Source organism: Opisthocomus hoazin, chromosome 7 (assembly GCF_030867145.1).
Source record: "Opisthocomus hoazin isolate bOpiHoa1 chromosome 7, bOpiHoa1.hap1, whole genome shotgun sequence".
Taxonomy (NCBI): domain Eukaryota; kingdom Metazoa; phylum Chordata; class Aves; order Opisthocomiformes; family Opisthocomidae; genus Opisthocomus; species Opisthocomus hoazin.
The window spans coordinates 2,036,899-2,054,493 of record NC_134420.1 but is presented as its reverse complement, the minus strand read 5'-3'; the positions used below and the strand labels follow the sequence as shown (position 1 = coordinate 2,054,493).

Genomic DNA, 17,595 nt, shown 5'->3' with positions numbered 1-17,595 from the left:
GAGAAGCTGCGGCTGCCCCCTCCCTGGCAGTGCTCAAGGCCGGGTTGGACGGGGCTCTGAGCACCCTGGGCTGGTAGCAGGGGTCCCTGCCCGTTGTGGGGGGGTGGACTGGATGATCTATAAGGTCCCTTCCAACCCAAACCCTTCGATGATCTATGACTCTAAGCCGGACCTCAGCAGCACAGCCCCTCCACCGCGCTCCGCGGGTGCTGACCCCAGCCCGCGTGATGCAGGAGGGGGCTGCGGGCAAGCTGACCCCGGCGTCGCTACCAAGCCCCCGGCGCTGGTGTTTGGTGGAGCCCCTTGTGCAAGCCCCTCTGCCTGCCGCAGGGCTATGGCCAGCCACAGCCTCGGGCTCGGCTGCCACCCATGGGTGGGCACCCCGAGGCAGCTCGGGGAGCTCCGGGCAGCGGCGAGGAGCAACCAGTTGTCCCAGCCCTCGGTGGGACGCACACCCTTGGGCAGCAAGAGGGGCACGAGGCTGCAACCCCCTGGGTGAAACCCTCTGGTGAAGGGGCTGGGGCACCCCGAAAGACCGGTGCTCCCGTGCCAGCTCCTCCCTGCCAAACCCCTGCGGACCCTCGCAGCGGGGCAAGGATGAGCCCGAGGACCCCTCGTACCAGAGCATCGCTGGGCTGGGGAAAATGTCCTGTGGCTAAAGCCAGCTGGAAAATAAATAATTTTAGCTAATGGTACGTGATTTCCGCTGCAGTTCCTCGGGTGTTGGCTTGCGGAGTCAGACAGAGCGAGGGGCAATGCCCAGAAATGGCCACGACCAGCCCCACGTCCCCCTCCCCAGCCCCCCTCATCTCCCAGTGCCTCCCCGTCGGGATGCAGAGGAACTGGGGGGGCTGCTCCTCTCCCAGCCCCAGCCCGCCGCAAGCATCCCCGGCGCCTGACCCCGGTGACGACGGAGAGCCCTCGGCTTGACATTCCCGCCCCGGCTCCCCTAAGGACGTTGTGATAACTGGCCCCGTGGCATTTGCCTTTCTTATCGGGCGCGCTGGCCAAGCCCGCGGGGCCGGGATATAAGGAGGAGGGCTGGGGCCGGTGGCACGCTCGGTGTCTCCATGCCTCAGCTGTCAGCGGTCACCATGAAGCTGCTCCTGCTCCTCGGCTTGGTGGCCCTGGCCCAGAGCCTCTCCGTCAGGTGAGCGTCGGGGTGTCCAGGGTCCCAAGGACCCCGGCTCCGGGGGAGGGAAGCGGGGCGATCGCCCATCTCCCGGGGCACAGCGGGGATGGGGGGACAAGCAGCCGCCTGTCTGGCTGTGGCCAAGGCTCCCTGCTCACCCCCGGCCGGTTCCCGGTGACGGATCGGCCCCCTCTCCCCCATGCCCAGGGTCCCTCTGAGGAAGGGGAAGTCCCTGCGGCAGACCCTGCGGGAGCAGGGCTTGCTGGAACGCTACCTGAAGGAGCACCCCCACAACCGGGCCGCCAAGTACTTCCCCACCAGCTTCGCCTCCGAGCCCCTGACCAACTACCTGGACGTGAGCACGGCGCGGCGCCCACGGGGCTGCTGGCCCCTTACCCGTCCTGCTGGCCCCTTACCCATCCCACTGGCCATTTAACTGACCCACTGGCCACTTACCCATCCCCCTAATCCACTACCCAACCCGCTAACCCCTTACCTGACCCACTACTCTGTTACCTGTCCTCCTAACCCCTTATCCATCCCACTAGCCCATTATCCAACCTTCTAGCCCCTTACCCATCCCACTAGCCCCTTACCCATCCCACTACTCTCTTACCCATCCCACTAGCCCATTATCCATCCTTCTAGCCCCTTGTCAAGCCCACTAATGCCCTACCCATCTTTCTAGCCCCTTACCCATCTTTCTAGCCTCATACCAATCCCGCTAGCCCCTTACCTGACCCACTAGTCCCTTATCCATCCCCCTAACCCCTCACCCTTCCCACTAGCCCCTTACCTGACCCACTAGTCCTTTACCTGTCCCCCTAACCCATTACCCGTCCCACTGGCCATTTAACTGACCTACTGGCCCCTTACCCATCCCACTAGTCTCTTACTGAACTTTCTAGCCCCTTATTCATCCCACTAGCCCATTATCTGTCCTCCTAGCCCCTTACCCATCTTTCTAGCCTCTTACCCATCCCACTAGCCCATTATCCGTCCTTCTAGCCCCTTCTGAATCCCACTAATGCCCTACCCATCTTTCTAGCCCCTTACCCATCTTCCTAGCCTCTTACCAATCCCACTAGCCCCCTACCCAACCCGCTAGCCCCTTACCTGACCCACTAGTCCCTTATCCATCCCCCTAACCCATTACCCTTCCCACTAGCCCCTTACCTGACCCACTAGTCCGTTACCCGTCCCCCTAACCCATTACCCATCCCAGTAGCCCATTATCCAACCTGCTAGCCCCTTACCCATCCCACTAGTCTCTTACTGAATTTTCTATCCTCTTATCCATCCCACTAGCCCATTTTCCATCCCACTAGCCTGTTATCCATCCTTCTAGCCCTTTATCAATCCCACTAATGCCCTACCCATCTTTCTAGCCCCTTACCCATCCCACTAGCCCCTTATCCATCCCACTAGCCCCTTACCCATCTTGCTAGTCTCTTACCCATCCCACTAGCTCCTTAGCCATCCTGCTAGGCCCTTAGCCCCCCCACTAACCCCTCTGCCATCCCACCTGCACAGAATGAGTACTACGGCACCATCTCCATCGGTACCCCGGCTCAGAAGTTCACCGTCGTCTTCGACACCGGCTCCTCCAACCTATGGGTGCCCTCGGTCTACTGCACCAGCGAAGCCTGCGGTAGGTGTCCAGCAGCCCCGCGGGCGCCGGGCGAGGGGTGAAGGCAGGGAAAGGCACGGGCATGGCCAGCTCGCTGCCCTGCCTGGCGCTGGGAGCCCCTGGGAGGGCTGGGAGCCGAGGACGGCTCTGCCCTGGCTCTCCCAAGGGACGTCGGGCGATGGGGGAGGCTGTGGAGGGTCCTCCTTGGTCCGTGAGGACAGGATGGACCATCACTCTCCCCTTCCCACCCCCACAGAGGACCACAACCGCTTCGACCCGTCGGACTCCTCCACCTTCGTCAGCACCAACGACAGCCTCTCCATCGAATACGGCACCGGCAGCATGACTGGCATCCTGGGCTATGACACCGTCACCGTAAGGCCGGGCATCCCAGCCCCCCCGTCCCACGGGAGCGGGGACACTGGGGCAGCGCCCACCCGCACTGAGCCCCTCTCCCTCTCTCCCTCTCCCCAACCAGGTTGCGGACATCAAGGTCACCGACCAAATCTTCGGGCTGGCTGAGACCGAGCCCGGTGATATCTTCTACTACAGCCCCTTCGATGGCATCCTGGGGCTGGCTTTCCCCAGCATCGCCTCCTCCGGAGCCACCCCTGTCTTCGACAACATGATGAGTGAAGACCTGGTGGCCAAGGACCTCTTCTCTGTCTACCTGAGCGGGTAAGCCCTGGCCAGAGCCACCCAGCCCTTGGCCGGGGTTTTCTCCTGTTTCCCTCCCCCTTGGGCTGGCTCTGGCGTGGTGCCCCGTGGCTGGTGGGGATCATGGCATCAGGACCGGCGGAGGAGGATGGCAGCGAAGCCCCCCTCGGCCGTGGCACTGGCATCAGGGTGGCGGTGGGGTGGGACCCCCCAGCTGACAGCTCTCCCCTTGCAGAGATGACAAGAGCGGCAGCTTTGTCCTCTTCGGTGCCATCGACTCCTCCTACACCACACACGGCATCAGCTGGATCCCCCTCTCTGCTGAAACCTACTGGGAGATCACCATGGAGAGGTAGCACCGGCGCAGCCCCTGCTGCGGGCTGGGGGGCTCCCCTTGCCCCCCAGCCGCTGTTCTGGGAGACGCAGCCCCTCGTCCTGCGCCCAGCCACCTCACCCCGCGCCCCTCTCCCCAGAGTCACCATGAGCGACGAGACCGTCGCCTGCTCCTCGGGCTGCCAGGCCATCGTGGACACGGGCACCTCGCTGCTGGCCATGCCCAACACGGCCCTCACCAAAGTCCTGGACTTCCTCGGCGTCAGCTCTAGCAGCGAGGTGAGACCATGAGCCAGCAGCGTGCCCTGGGTGCCAAGAAAGCTCACGGGATCCTGGGGTGCATCAAGAGGAGTGTGGGCAGCAGGTCAGGGAGGTTCTTCTCCCCCTCTACTCTGCCCTGGTGAGGCCCCATCTGCAGTGCTGTGTCCAGTGCTGGGCTCCCCAGTTCCAGAAAGATGAGGAGCTACTGGAGAGAGTCCAGCGGAGGGCTACAAGGATGAGGAGGGGACTGGAGCATCTCTCCTCCGAGGAGAGGCTGAGGGAGCTGGGCTTGTTCAGCCTGGAGAAGAGAAGGCTGAGAGGGGACCTTCGAAATGCCTCTAAATATCTGCAGGGTGGGGGTCAGGAGGACAGGGCCAGACTTTGCAGTGGTGCCCAGTGCCAGGACAAGGGGCAACGGGCACAAACTGAAGCAGAGGAAGCTCCAGCTGAACCTGAGGAAGAACTTCTTCCCTCTGAGGGTGACGGAGCCCTGGCCCAGGCTGCCCAGAGGGGCTGTGGAGTCTCCTTCTCTGGAGATCTTCAAGCCCCACCTGGACGCGGTGCTGTGCCCCCTGCTGTGGGTGACCCTGCTTGGGCAGGGGGTTGGGCTGGGTGACCCCAGAGGTCCCTTCCAGCCCCGACCATGCTGGGATTCTGTGATTCTGTGAGACCCCGGGATGGGGGGAGCACGCGGGGCTTTGGGGAGCTCCGGGGCTCTGCAGCCCGGCACTGCGTCCGCGTCGCTCCCTGGGGCAGGCGGTGCCTCTTGGGGTGGCCGCTGACCCCCGCCTGCCATCGTGCCCCCTCCCCAGATCAGCTGCGACGACGTCAGCTCGCTGCCCGACATCGTCTTCCACATCAACGGCAAAGCCTTCCCCGTGCCCCCCAGCGCCTACGTGGTGGAGGTGAGCGTCCCGCCGGGGAGAGGGGATTTGGGGGGTCCGGGGGGGGGGGTCCCGGCAGCCGGTAAGCGCCCTCCGCCATGTCCCCGGCTGCAGAGCGACGGGTACTGCGTCCTGGGCTTCGAAGGCATGGACGTGGACACGGAGTCGGGCGAGCTCTGGATCCTGGGAGATGTCTTCATCCGTCGGTACTACGTCATCTTCGACAGGGCGGACAACAAGGTGGGGCTGTCCCGGCTGAGCTGAGCGCGTCTCCGCGATGGGGACGGGGACGAGCGGCGTGCCCCGCTGCCCCGGGGTCCCCAAGCTGTCCCCGAGCTGGGCCGGCCGGCGCAATAAAGGCATGGAGAAGCACCCCTGTGCCGCGTCTCTTGATGTGGGGCTGGGTGGGATGGGGAGGGGGTGGGGGGCCGGGATGGGGGGCACGGCAATGCCCCCGCCACCACCCGACGCCCGCCATCGGGGCTGGGGGACGGGGGCTGGCGCTGGGGCTGGGGGTGCTCGGTGCGGCTGATCACCCCCTCTCCTTGCTGGACACCCCCCGGGACCTCCCGTCCCCAAACCGCGCTCGGGAAGGGACCAACCCCTCCGGCACTGCCCTCTGCATCCCAGGGGGACCCCTCACCCCAAAACCCCCCCTCGAGGGAAAGCCCCGCGGTGGGGTCCAGCAGGAGCAGGGGGACAGGGAGTAAATACCGGGGTGGCTTTATTGGTGGCGGGGAGGGGAGCGGACCCCTCCCCACAGCTGGGGCTGGGGGCTGCGGGTGGGGGGCTGGCTCGGGGCACCCCAGCCCGGCCAGCAGCAGCTCCCAGCCCCGCAGCTTGCGCCCAGAGAGCCGGGGGGCAGTTTGGGGGGGCTAGTCGTGCCCCCCAGTCCTGCCTCGGTGGGGCGGTGAGGGGCTGGGGGACCCCCACCCCTCTGCCCCAGAGAAAGGCAGTGGCTGTGCACCCATGGGAGGGGGGATGCTGTTGCCCACCCTGTCTGCTTGGCACCCCCTCCCCAGCCACCCACCCCCCCGGGGGCCCGCTGGGCCAGGCCTGCTGGTCCCGCAGACCCCCTCCTCCTCTTCTTCATCCTCCTCCTCCTCCTCACCCCGCAGATGGGGACCTAGGGAGCCGTGTGCCTGCCGGGGGTCTCCCCACTGGCCGGGGGCACGGGAGAGGGGTCCCCATCAGCAGGGGGTCCCTGAGTGTTGGGGCTCGAGCTGGGGCTGCCTGTGGGAAGTGGGGGGTCCGCGGGCTGGGAGCGGGTGTCGGGGGGCAGAGCGGCTGTTGCTGGGTGCCCGGGGGGGCTCAGCGTGGTGGGACCCCCCACGTTCCCCGCAGAGGGGCCGAGGGGGGCCGTGTCGGGGAGCAGGAGCTGGGCCAGGCGGTGTCGGGGGGTCCGGGTGTATGGTGGGGGGCTGGGGTGCGGGGTGCTGGCGGGCGAGTCCCGGGGGGCTGGGGCCGGGTCGCTGCTCTGCAGCGGGAGCCGGACGTCTGCGGCTAACGGAGAGACGCTTTCAGTTAGCACCCACCTTTCCCCCGGGACCCCCGGCCTGTGTGGGGGGCACCCTGGGGTGCCGCAGGGCTGGGGGTCCCAAGCCAGACCCTGGCGCCATCGCCGTTACCTTGGCAGGGTGGGCAGCAGGCAGCGGGCAGCGCGGCGGGCTCTGCGCAGGAGCGGGGGCACAGCCTCTTCTCGCAGCTCACCTCCCCGAGCTGGCAGCCAGGGGCGAAGGCGGGGGGTGAGGCACCCCGAGACCCCTCCCCGGTCCCCTCTGCCACGGCACGGGCACCCCATGGGCATGGGGCACCCTGTGTGGATGGGCACGCCAGAGGCAAGGGCATCCCATGGGGATGGGCAACCCGTGGGGACAGGCACTACACGGGGACGGGCACCCCATGGACATGGGGATCCCGTGGGCAAGGGCACCCCACGGGGACGGGAACCCCATGGGGATGGGCACACTGTGAGCACAGGCACCCCATGGGGACGAAGACCCCTCCCTGGTCCCCTCTGCCACGGCATGGGCACCCCATGGCACAGGCACCCCGTAGGAACAGGCACCCCAAGGGCATGGGCACCCCGTGGGGACAGGAACCCCATGAGGACAACCACCCCATGGCGATGGGCACCCCATGACACAAGCACCCCATGGGCAAGGGCACCCTGTGGGGACGGGAACCCCATGGGGATGGGCACCCCATGGACACAGGGACCCTGTGGGGATAAGCACACCGTAGGAACAGGCACCCCACAGGCATGGGCACCCAATGGACATGGGGTTCCTGTGGGCAAGGGCACCACACGGGGATGGGCATCCCGTGGAGATGGGCACCCTATGGGCATAGGTACCCCATGGCACAAGCACCCCATGACATGGGGACCCCCTGGCACGGGCACCCCGTGGGGATGGGCACCCCATGGGGATGGGCACCCTGTTGACACAGGGACACCATGGCACGAGCACCCCACGGCACGTGCACCCCATGAGGATAGATGGGCACCCTGTGGGGATGGGCACCCCACGGCATGGACATCCCATGGGCAAGGGCACCCCACGGGGCCAGGCATCCCCTGGAGATGGGCACCCTATGGGCACAGGTACCCCATGGCACAAGCATCCCATGACTTGGGCACCCCATGGCATGGACACCACGTGGGGATGGACACCCTGTTGACACAGGGACTGCATGGCACGAGCACCCTGTGGGGACGGGCACCCCGTGGACACAAGGACCCCCTGGCACGAGCACCCCGTGGGGACGAGCACCCCATGGGCACTAGTACTCAACAGCACGGGCACCCCACAGCATGAGCACCCCATGGAGATGGGCACCCCGTGGGGATGGATGCCCCGTGGGGATGGACACCCTGTTGACACAGGGACCCCATGGCATGAGCACCCCACGGCACGGACACCCTGTGAGGATGGGTGGGCATCCTGTGAGGATGGGCACCCCATGGCATGGGCACACCATGGGCAAGGGCACCCCACGGGGACAAGCATCCTGTGGAGATGGGCACCCTATGGGCACAGGTACCCCATGGCACAAGCACCCCATGGCATGGGCACCCCGTGGTGATGAGCACCCCATGGGGATGAACACCCTGTGGACACAGGGACCCCATGGCACAAGCACCCCATGGCACGGGCACCCCGTGGGGTTGGACACCCTGTTGACACAGGGACCCCACAGCACGAGCACCCCATGGCCACGGGCACCCCATGGCACAGGCACCCCATGGACACGGACACCCCGCGGCTCACCTGGCAGGTACAGCGGGTGCAGGGCTGTCCCTCGGGGATGAAGGTCTGCCCGTTCACCACCTTCCTCCCCTGGTAGTTGCAGTCTGCGGGGGGGCCAGGCCGTGCTCAGCGCCTGGCGGGGGGCTCGCCGGGCAGGGGGACGGGGTCCCCTGCTCCCCCCGTCTCCCGGCTCCTACCCTCACAGACGGGGCAGCACTCGCCCTCGGGGTGGAAGGGGTAGGTGCAGAAGATGGCACAGTCCACGGGCGAGCAGGCCACCGAGCCCAGCTGCGAGAGACGGGAGAGACGCGCGATGGCCGGGTGTTGGAGCCCACCGGGGTGGGCTGGGGAAAAGGGGGGGGACCCCAAAACTCAGGGTGCTCGGCGCAGCCCTCACCAGGCAGATGCAGCTGAGACAGGGGTCCAGGACGGAGGGGAAGGTCTCGTTGTTGTAGAAGATCCTGCCCATGTAGGTGCAGCCTGCGGGGAGCAGAGGGGCACTTGTGGGGACCCCCGGGGACACCGCTTCAGGCCAGGCTGGCTGGGCCCGATCCCGGGGCGCAGGGGGGGACGCCGGCGCCTGTCACCTGCGGAGCAGTCGGGGCAGCACTGGCCGGGGATGCGGATGGGGTAGGGACAGGTCTCCAGGCAGTCCGTCCGCTGGCAGCTGACCGAGCCGTCTGCCTGCGGGAGGGGAGCACTGGCCAGAGCCCTCGGGCTGCCCAAAAATGGGGGTTCAGAGCCCCCGGAGGCGGGGGGCTGGCGGGGAGCACGGCCACGATGCAGGGGACAGCTGGGGACAGGCAGGGTGGGATGGGGGGACAGGGAGGGTGGGATGCAGGGGACATCTGGGGGTGGGCAGGGTGGGATGGGGGGACAGCTGGGGACAGGGAGGGATGGGGGGGACGGCTGGGGGACAGGGGGGACAGGATGCAGGGGACATCTGGGGATGGGCAGGGTGGGATGGGGGGACAGGGAGGGTGGGATGCAGGGGACATCTGGGAGGACAGCTGGGGGACAGGGAGGGTGGGATGCAGGGGACATCTGGGAGGACAGCTGGGGGACAGGGAGGGTGGGATGCAGGGAACATCTGGGGACGGGCAGGGTGGGATGGGGGGACAGGGAGGGTGGGATGCAGGGGACATCTAGGATGGACAGGGTGGGATGGGGGGACAGCTGGAGATGGACAGGGTGGGATGGGGGGACAGGGAGGGCGGGATGGGTGGAAAGGGAGGGTGGGATGCAGGGGACACCTGGGGACGGGCAGGGTGGGATGCAGGGGACATCTAGGATGGACAGGGTGGGATGGGGGGACAGCTGGGGATGGACAGGGTGGGATGGGGGGACAGGGAGGGTGGGATGGGGGAACACCTGAGGACGGGCAGGGTGGGATGGGACGGCGGGGTCCGGAGCCGAGCGCAGGGGCCGGGGCAGGGAGGAGGAGGAGGAGGAGGAGGAGGAGGAGGAAGCAGAGCAGGTTCTCATTCACCTGGCAGATGCACAACTCACAGGGATCGCCCGGAGACCAGATCTGTCCCACGGGAAACTCCGCGCCGTTGTCGTCCACCAGGCAACCTGGGAGGGGGGGACACACGGGGGGACGCGGGGACCCCCGGGCCATCACCCTCCCAATGCACACTCAGGGAGGGGGGGACACACGGGGGGACGCGGGGACCCCCGGGCCATCACCCTCCCGATGCTGGACCCGTGGGCTGTGCCCGCTCCCCACGGATGTGCAGCCCCCCCAGAGCCCTGCCGGCCCCCCTGCACCCCACATCCAGCTCCCACGCTTGCCTCTGCCCTCCTTGTCCCCAGGGGTCCCCCACATCCCGCCCTCTTTGTCCCCAGCTGTCCCCCGTATCCCCATACCCAGGCATTCCCCACCTCCCACCCTCACCATCGCCGTGTGTGTCCCCCGTCCCACCCTGCCCATCCCCAGATGTCCCCTGCATCCTGTCCCCCCCGGCCCCCAGCTGTCCCCCCATCCCACCCTCCCTGTCCCCCAGCTGTCCCCCCATCCCTCCCTGCCCATCCCCACGTCCCTCCCACCCCATTCTGTCCGTCCCCAGATGTCCCCTGCATCCTGTCCCCCCTGTCCCCCAGGTGTCCCCCCATCCTACTCTCCTTGTCCCCATCTGTCCCCCCATCCCACGCTGCCGTTCCCAGAAGTCCCCTGCATCCCACCCACCCTGTCCCCCCATCCCACCCTGCCCATCCCCAGAAGTCCCCTGCATCCTGTCCCCCCTGTCCCCCAGCTGTCCCCCCATCCCACTCTCCTTGTCCCCAGCTGTCCCCACCATTCCACCTTGCCCATCCCCAGATGTCCCCACATCCCACCCGCCCTGTCCCCTACCTGTCCCCTGCATCCCACCCTGTCCATCCCCAGATGTCCCCTGCATCCTGTCCCCCCCGGCCCCCAGCTGTCCCCCCATCCCTCCCTGCCCATCCCCACGTCCCCCCCACGTCCCCCCCACCCCATTCTGTCCGTCCCCAGATGTCCCCTGCATCCTGTCCCCCCTGTCCCCCAGGTGTCCCCCCATCCCACTTTCCTTGTCCCCATCTGTCCCATCCCACCCTGCCCATCCCCAGATGTCCCCTGCATCCTGTCCCCCCCATCCCGCCCTGCCCGTCCCCAGGTGCCCCCCAGCGTGGGCTCACCGGTGGGGGCCGGGGGGTCCCGGCAGGTGACGCAGCACTGCCCGGGGCCGAGGTGCCGCTGGTGCTGCGGGCAGTCCAGCGCGGGGCAGGGGGCAAAGGAGCACTCCACCTCGCCGCCCTGGGGACAAGGGGACACCTCACCCACCCGCCGTGTCTCAGCCGGATGGGGGGATGCCCTGGAGCATCCCTGGGGACCCCCGGGGACCCCCCGGGACCCACCCGGCAGACGCAGGTGGTGCAGTGGTCCCCGTCCAGGCTGAAGCGGGCGCCGTGGGCGTACGTGCGGCCCCGAAAATTGCACTTGGCTGGGGAGGAGAGAGACAGCGGGGCTGGGGTCGGGGCTCCTGCCCAACCCCCACGCCGAACCCCCATCCCCAGCAGAGCCCCAGGGGCTGGGGGTCCCGCGGGGACCCACCTGGCTGGCAGGAGCAGCAGTCAGGGGGCGAGGAGTTGGGGCAAGAGCCCGGGGGGCACTCGGGGGAGATGCAGGAGACGTTGCCAGCCTGCGGAGGACAACGTGGGGTCGTCACCAAGGGGTGACCGGGGGGGTGACGAGCCCCTTCCCCGCCGTGGGGGGACGGGTGCCGGGGCATCGCCCGCCGGCTCACCAGGCAGACGCAGACGGTGCAGTTGCCATCGGCCGGGGAGAAGACGTCGCCCTCGGCGCGGGTCACCCCGTCGTGCAGGCAGCCTGCGAGGGCAGGGGGGTCAGGGGGTGCCCCCCGGGGCGGGGGGCTGGGGGGACCGGGGCTCACCTGTGCAGCTGGGGCAGCAGCCCCCGGCCGGGGCGGGCAGCGGGTGGGAGCAGCTCACGGGGCAGCTCACGGCCTCACACACCACTCGGCCCCCCTACGAGGGCAACCCAGCGCCCGCTCAGCCCCACGGTGGGCTGGCGTGGCGGGGGGGACAGGGGCAGGGGGCTCACCTGGCAGGCGCAGCTCTGGCACCCCGGATCCGTCCAGCGAGTGCCGGGCTCCCGGGGGACCCCCCGGTACCAACAGCGAGGGGTCGACGGGGCGGAGGTACCGGGGGCTCCCGCTGCCCGCGGGGACGGCTCGGTGGCCACCCCGGGAGAAGAGGGGGGGAGTTGGGTACCGGGAGCTGCGGCGGGGAAGTGGGGAGAGGGGGAGCCCCTGGGGACCAGGAGGGACCCCCCAGAACCGGGCGGGAGCAGGACGAGGGTGGGGGGATGCTGCAGGGACTGCAGGATGGGCGACGGGGCCAGGATGGATTTGGAGTAGCCTAGGAGGGAAGGAGCAGACGTCACCGGGGGCAGGCAGGGAGCATCCCGGGAGCATCCCAGGAGCATCCCGGGAGCATCCTAGGAGCATCCTGGGAGCATCCCAGGAGCATCTTGGGAGCATCCCGGGAGCAGCCCAGGAGAAGCCTGGGAGCAGCCCAGGAGCATCCTAGGAGCATCCCAGGAGCATCCCGGGAGCATCCTGGGAGCATCCTAGGAGCACCTTGGGAGCATCCCAGGAGCATCCTGGGAGCATCCTGGGAGCATCCCAGGGGCATCTCAGGGGCATCTTGGGAGCATCCCAGGAGCATCTCGGGAGCATCCCAGGAGCATCCTAGGAGCATCCTGGGAGCATCCTGGGAGCATCCCAGGGGCATCCCAGGGGCATCTCAGGGGCATCTTGGGAGCATCCCGGGAGCATCCCAGAAGTATCCCGGGAGCATCCCAAGAGCATCCTGGGAGCACCCCGGGAGCATCCTAGGAGCATCCCAGGAGCATTCCAGGAGCATCCCAGGAGCATCCTGGGAGCATCCCAGGAGCATCCCAGGAGCATCTCAGAAACATCCTAGGAGCATCCTAGGAGCATCTCGGGAGCATCCTGGGAGCATCCCGGGGGCATCTCAGGGGCATCTCGGGAGCATCCCAGGAGCATCCCGGGAGCATCCCAGCAGCATCCCAGGAGCATCCCGGGAGCATCCTAGGAGCATCCCGGGAGCATCTTGGGAGCATCCCGGGAGCATCCCAGGAGCATTCCAGGAGCACCCCAGGAGCATCCCGGGAGCGTCCCAGGAGCATCCCAGGAGCATCCCAGGAGCATCTCAGAAACATCCTAGGAGCATCCTAGGAGCATCTCGGGAGCATCCTAGGAGCATCCCGGGAGCATCTTGGGAGCATCCCAGGATCATCCCAGGAGCATCCCGAGAACATCCTAGGAGCACCTCGGAAGCATCCCGGGAGCATCCTAGGAGCATCCTGGGAGCATCCCAGGAGCATCCCTCTCCGCTGCCCTGCCCGGAGCCGGATACCTTCGCAGGAGACCCTGTCGCCGCTGAGCCGGTAGCCGGGGCGGCAGGAGCAGAGGAAGCTGCCCGGCGTGTTGTGGCAGGCGTGCTGGCAGGCTCGGCGGTCTCCTGGCCGCCGACACTCGTTGACATCTGGGGGGGACGAGGGGGATTTGTCAACCCCCTCCCGGGGCAGGAGGTGCTGCACCCCGGGAAAAGTCACGGTGGGGGATCCCAGCCCACCCAGCCGTCCCCTCCGGCGTCACCCACGCCACGACGCATGCAAAGCTCAACGGCCACCTCCGTCCCCTGGGTTTGGGGACACAGGAGGGTCCGGCGCGCGGCGCTCACCCACGCAGGAGTGCCGGTTCCCGTGGAGGTGGTAGCCGGGCCGGCACGAGCAGCGGTAGCTGCCGACGCTGTTCTTGCAGCGGTGTTGGCACGGGGTGGCCAGGCACTCGTCCGTGTCTGGGGGGGGAAGAAGGCGAGGGTCAGCAGCCCCGGTTGACCCCCGCTCGGCCCCCACCGAGCTCCCCCCGGCCCCCCGCACCCTGGCAGCTGTGGCGGTCGGCGGAGAGCTGCATGCCGGGGCCGCACTCGCAGACGAAGCCGCCCTCGGTGTTGACGCAGAGACCCTCGCAGGCAGCGCTCAGGCACTCGTCGATGTCTGCGGGGGGCGAGGGGAGAGCTGGAGATGGGGGGGGGGGCTGCCCGCCGCCGGGACCCCCCACCCCACCGGGACCTCCCCGCCTTGGCTCACCGGTGCAGCGGACGCCGTTGGCCGTCTCCACCATGGAGAAGCCGAGGGGACAGACGCGGGCCACCTCCTGACACCCGCCGTGGTTACAGGAGAGGTCGCAGCCGTACTCCCCGCACGTCCCCGGCGGCTCTGGAACGCAGACAGGGGGGGTCCGCGGGGCACCGGTGCCACCCACCCACCCACCTCAGCCTGGCACCCGCTCCCCGGCATCCCGGGGGCTGCACCCCTCCCTTGGGAGCATCCCTGCCAGGGATGGGGACCGCGCCGGGGCGAGGGGACGAGGAGCGGCGTGCCCTGCCAGCAGAGCCTGGGGGGTCCCGGATTTCGGGGTCCTGGGGGGGGGTACCTGGGCAGGTGATGCCCTGCTCTCCATCCGGGCACGAGCAGAGGTCGGGAGCGACGCAGAAGCCGCTGCCGCAGCCGAAGGAGCAGAGGGCTGCGGGGAGCGGGGACGGGCGGCCGTCAGGAGGGCAGGGACCCCCGCCCGCCCCCGCGCCCCCCCGAGCCCCCTACTCACGCAGGGTGCACTGCCCGCTGCCCGGGGCCAGCATCCACCCGGGGCAACATCCGCTGCCGAAGCCCGAGAAGCAGACGTGGGGGCCCACGCGGCGCCTGCGCGACCGGGGAGAGGCTGAGACCCCCCTGCCCCGAGCCCCGGGGGACAGGGGGACAGGCAGGAGTGGTCACGGTGTCCCCATGGCCACCCCATCCTGGGCAGCAGAGCATGACATGGATCCAGGGGGATAACCTGGGTGCGGCGAGACCCCAAATCCAGGTGGGACAGAAGGAGAAGACCACGCCTCAGCTAACCCAGACACCCCGAAATGCGGTGACAGGGGAGAAACGTCCCCCAGCAGGACACGGGGAGCAGGACACGGGGAGCAGGGCATGGATATGGGGAGCAGGATACGGATGTGGATGCAGGACATGGATGTGGATGCAGGACACACCTGTGGGGAGCAGGACATGGATGTGGGGAGCAGGACACATATGTGGGGAGCAGGACACACCTGTGGGGAGCAGGACATGGATGTGGGGAGCAGGACACATATGTGGGGAGCAGGACACATGTGGGGAGCAGGACACGGATGTGGGGAGCAGGACAGTGGTAATGGGGAGCAGGACACAGCTTGGGGAAGCAGAACACGAATGTAGGGGGCAGGACACATATGGGGGAAGCAGGACATGGATATGGGGAGCAGGACACATCTGTGGGGAGCAGGACACAGATGCGGGGAGCAGGACACGGACATGCGGAGAGCAGGACATGGATATGGGGAGCAGGACATGGATGTGGGGAGCAAAACATGGATGCGGGGAGCGGGACATGGCTGGGGCAAGCAGGACATGGATGTGGGGAGCAGGACACGGGTGTGGGGAGCAGGACACGGGTGTGGGGAGCAGGACAGTGGTAATGGGGAGCAGGACACAGCTTGGGGAAGCAGAACACAAATGTGGGGGGCAGGACACATATGGAGGAAGCAGGACATGGATGCGGGGAGCAGGACATGGATATGGATGCAGGACACATCTGTGGGGAGCAGGACACAGATGCAGGGAGTAGGACACGGACATGCGGAGAGCAGGACATGGATATGGGGAGCAGGACATGGATGTGGGGAGCAAAACATGGATGCGGGGAGCGGGACATGGCTGGGGCAAGTAGGACACGGACGTGGGGAGCAGGACATGGATGTGGGGAGCAGCACATGGATACGGATGCAGGACACATCTGTGGGGAGCAGGACGTAGCTTGGGGAAGCAGGACATGGATACGGGGAGCAGGACATGGACGCGGGGAGCAGGACATGGATATGGATGCAGGACGCATCTGTGGGGAGCAAGACACGAATGTGGGGGAGCAGGACACGGAGGGCAGGACATGGATGCGGGGAGTAGGACATGAATGTGGGAAGCAGGACACGGATGCGGGAAGCAGGACACGGGTATGATAAGCAGGACACATCTGTGGGGAGCAGGACACGGACGTGGGGAGCAGGACACGGATATGGTAAGCGGGACACATCTGTGGGGAGCAGGACACGGACGTGGGGAGCAGGACATGGATGTGGGGAGCAGGACACGGACGTGGGGAGCAGGACATGGATGTGGGGAGCAGGACATGGATATGGTAAGCAGGACACATCTGTGGGGAGCAGGACACGGACGTGGGGAGCAGGACATGGACGTGGGGAGCAGGACACGGATGTGGGGAGCAGGACACGGACGTGGGGAGCAGGACATGGATGTGGGGAGCAGGACACGGATATGGTAAGCAGGACACATCTGTGGGGAGCAGGACACGGACGTGGGGAGCAGGACATGGATGTGGGGAGCAGGACACGGACGTGGGGAGCAGGACATGGATGTGGGGAGAAGGACATGGATATGGTAAGCAGGACACATCTGTGGGGAGCAGGACACGGACGTGGGGAGCAGGACATGGACGTGGGGAGCAGGACACGGATGTGGGGAGCAGGACACGGACGTGGGGAGCAGGACATGGATGTGGGGAGCAGGACACGGATATGGTAAGCAGGACACATCTGTGGGGAGCAGGACACGGACGTGGGGAGCAGGACACGGATGTGGGGAGCAGGACACGGACGTGGGGAGCAGGACACGGACGTGGGGAGCAGCACCCCACGAGGGTCACGCTCCCCTGGTCCCAGCCACCCCGGGGCAGCGGGAGGGACAGGCAGGCTGCCAGCCCCTCCGGCTGGGACGGGCGGCACGTGGGGAGCCCCGAAGGCAGCCGAGAGGGCGGACGGCACGCCGCCGTGCCCAGGTGTAGCTGGGAGAGGGAGAAGGAAAAGGAAAGGGACCCGGCTACCTCTCGACGGCAAAGCTGGCCGGCTTCTTCCTCCCGGGGTAGACCCTGGCCTGGCCGCCCGGGAGGAACAGGGACACACAGGCAGCCTGGAAGAGCAGCTCGACCAACATGACAGGCGGCTGCGGCCGGCGGCACGCTCCCAGCAGCCTTCCTTCCCGCCTGCCTCGGCGGCACGGGCGCCTACCGCACGTTGGCCCTTGGCCCTGCTCCTCCTCCCGGCCCGGGGGGTGGAGGGGAGCGAGAGCGGGGAGCGCTGCGGGGGGAAGCCATCGGCACCCGGCTCCCCACCCAGCCACCCATCCCGGCACGGGGATGCTCGCCCCGAGGTTGGCTCGCTTGGCCGGGGCGAGCGGCTCCATCCTGGGCCACCGGCGTGGTGGCTCCGGGATGGGGGTCCCCAAGGCGGTGGGAAGCAGCAGAGAAAGCGTCCCCCCTCCTCTTCTCTCCTTTCCCACATCTGGCAAAGCTCCGCCATGGCCTCTCCCCACCCCTCCTCCTCCTCCTCCTCCTCCTGGCGGCACTGGGCCGCTTTCCCAGCCCTGCACGGGGACCCACCAGAGGAGCACGCAGCAGATAAAGGGGCCAAAGTGGAGCCGGGACGGTGGGGTGCACCCGGGCGGGAGAGGGGCGCGGGATGCTGCGGGACACCCGCACAGCGGGGTCACAGAACCACAGAATGCTCAGGGTTGGAAGGGACCTCTGTGGGTCCAAGCCCTCCCCCCCCAGGCCCCTCAACCCGACCCGGGCTGGGGGGCCGAAGCGAAGGTCGCGGGCGAGTGAATGATTTACACCAGGGAGCAAAGGGCTGGGCACCGCGCTGGGGTCAACACCTGCGGCCTCGCCGCAGAGGGACCCGCTCGCCCCACCCGGCGCAGATCTCCCCCAAAACGACGTCCCCGCCAGAGGGTTGGGGGTCAGCCGGGACGCAGCACGGCCCCCCAGCGCCGTCACCCCC

The 17,595-nt window shown here is 67.7% G+C and overlaps 2 protein-coding genes across 4 annotated transcripts; one reads left to right on the top strand and one right to left on the bottom strand.

The window, feature by feature from the left end:
- The first annotated feature begins 1,094 nt into the window (after nt 1–1,094).
- On the top strand, nt 1,095–5,161 carry LOC104338052 (pepsin A). The gene is made up of 9 exons (XM_075426190.1): nt 1,095–1,150; nt 1,340–1,487; nt 2,666–2,783; nt 3,019–3,137; nt 3,241–3,440; nt 3,655–3,771; nt 3,893–4,031; nt 4,826–4,918; nt 5,012–5,161. Exons 1-9 carry the CDS (start codon nt 1,095–1,097, stop codon nt 5,159–5,161), a joined length of 1,140 nt encoding a protein of 379 aa, XP_075282305.1.
- Nucleotides 5,162–5,603: 442 nt separating this feature from the next.
- On the bottom strand, nt 5,604–16,796 carry VWCE (von Willebrand factor C and EGF domains). 3 transcript variants are annotated; one of them, XM_075425860.1, is made up of 20 exons: nt 16,641–16,796; nt 14,325–14,419; nt 14,154–14,243; nt 13,808–13,936; nt 13,598–13,714; nt 13,399–13,515; nt 13,072–13,200; nt 11,732–12,048; nt 11,562–11,655; nt 11,415–11,497; nt 11,222–11,309; nt 11,026–11,111; nt 10,807–10,924; nt 9,638–9,723; nt 8,736–8,832; nt 8,546–8,628; nt 8,346–8,436; nt 8,170–8,252; nt 6,526–6,616; nt 5,604–6,400 (listed from the first exon to the last, which is right to left on the bottom strand). In XM_075425860.1, exons 1-20 carry the CDS (start codon nt 16,748–16,750, stop codon nt 6,024–6,026), a joined length of 2,481 nt encoding a protein of 826 aa, XP_075281975.1. In that variant the 5' UTR covers nt 16,751–16,796; the 3' UTR covers nt 5,604–6,023. The 3 variants fall into 3 exon arrangements, with proteins under 3 accessions (XP_075281975.1, XP_075281977.1, XP_075281978.1); XM_075425862.1 differs by having other exon boundaries at nt 8,736–8,828; nt 9,658–9,723; XM_075425863.1 differs by lacking the exon at nt 9,638–9,723 and having other exon boundaries at nt 8,736–8,828.
- Nucleotides 16,797–17,595: the final 799 nt, after the last annotated feature.

Bases quoted from the DNA above. Each gene is read 5' to 3' on its own strand.
- VWCE (XM_075425860.1), bottom strand. From the start codon at position 16,750: ATGTTGGTCGAGCTGCTCTTCCAGGCTGCCTGTGTGTCCCTGTTCCTC. The intron at 13,715-13,807 runs GTGAGCCAAGGC...CGCCCCCCGCAG, and splicing joins CAACGGCGTCCGCTGCACCG to ACATCGACGAGTGCCTGAGC. The intron at 9,724-10,806 runs GTGAGCCCACGC...CCCCCCTCCCAG, and splicing joins GGACCCCCCGGCCCCCACCG to GTTGCCTGGTGGACGACAAC.
- LOC104338052 (XM_075426190.1), top strand. From the start codon at position 1,095: ATGAAGCTGCTCCTGCTCCTCGGCTTGGTGGCCCTGGCCCAGAGCCTC. The intron at 3,441-3,654 runs GTAAGCCCTGGC...CTCCCCTTGCAG, and splicing joins TTCTCTGTCTACCTGAGCGG to AGATGACAAGAGCGGCAGCT. The intron at 4,919-5,011 runs GTGAGCGTCCCG...CCCCGGCTGCAG, and splicing joins CCAGCGCCTACGTGGTGGAG to AGCGACGGGTACTGCGTCCT.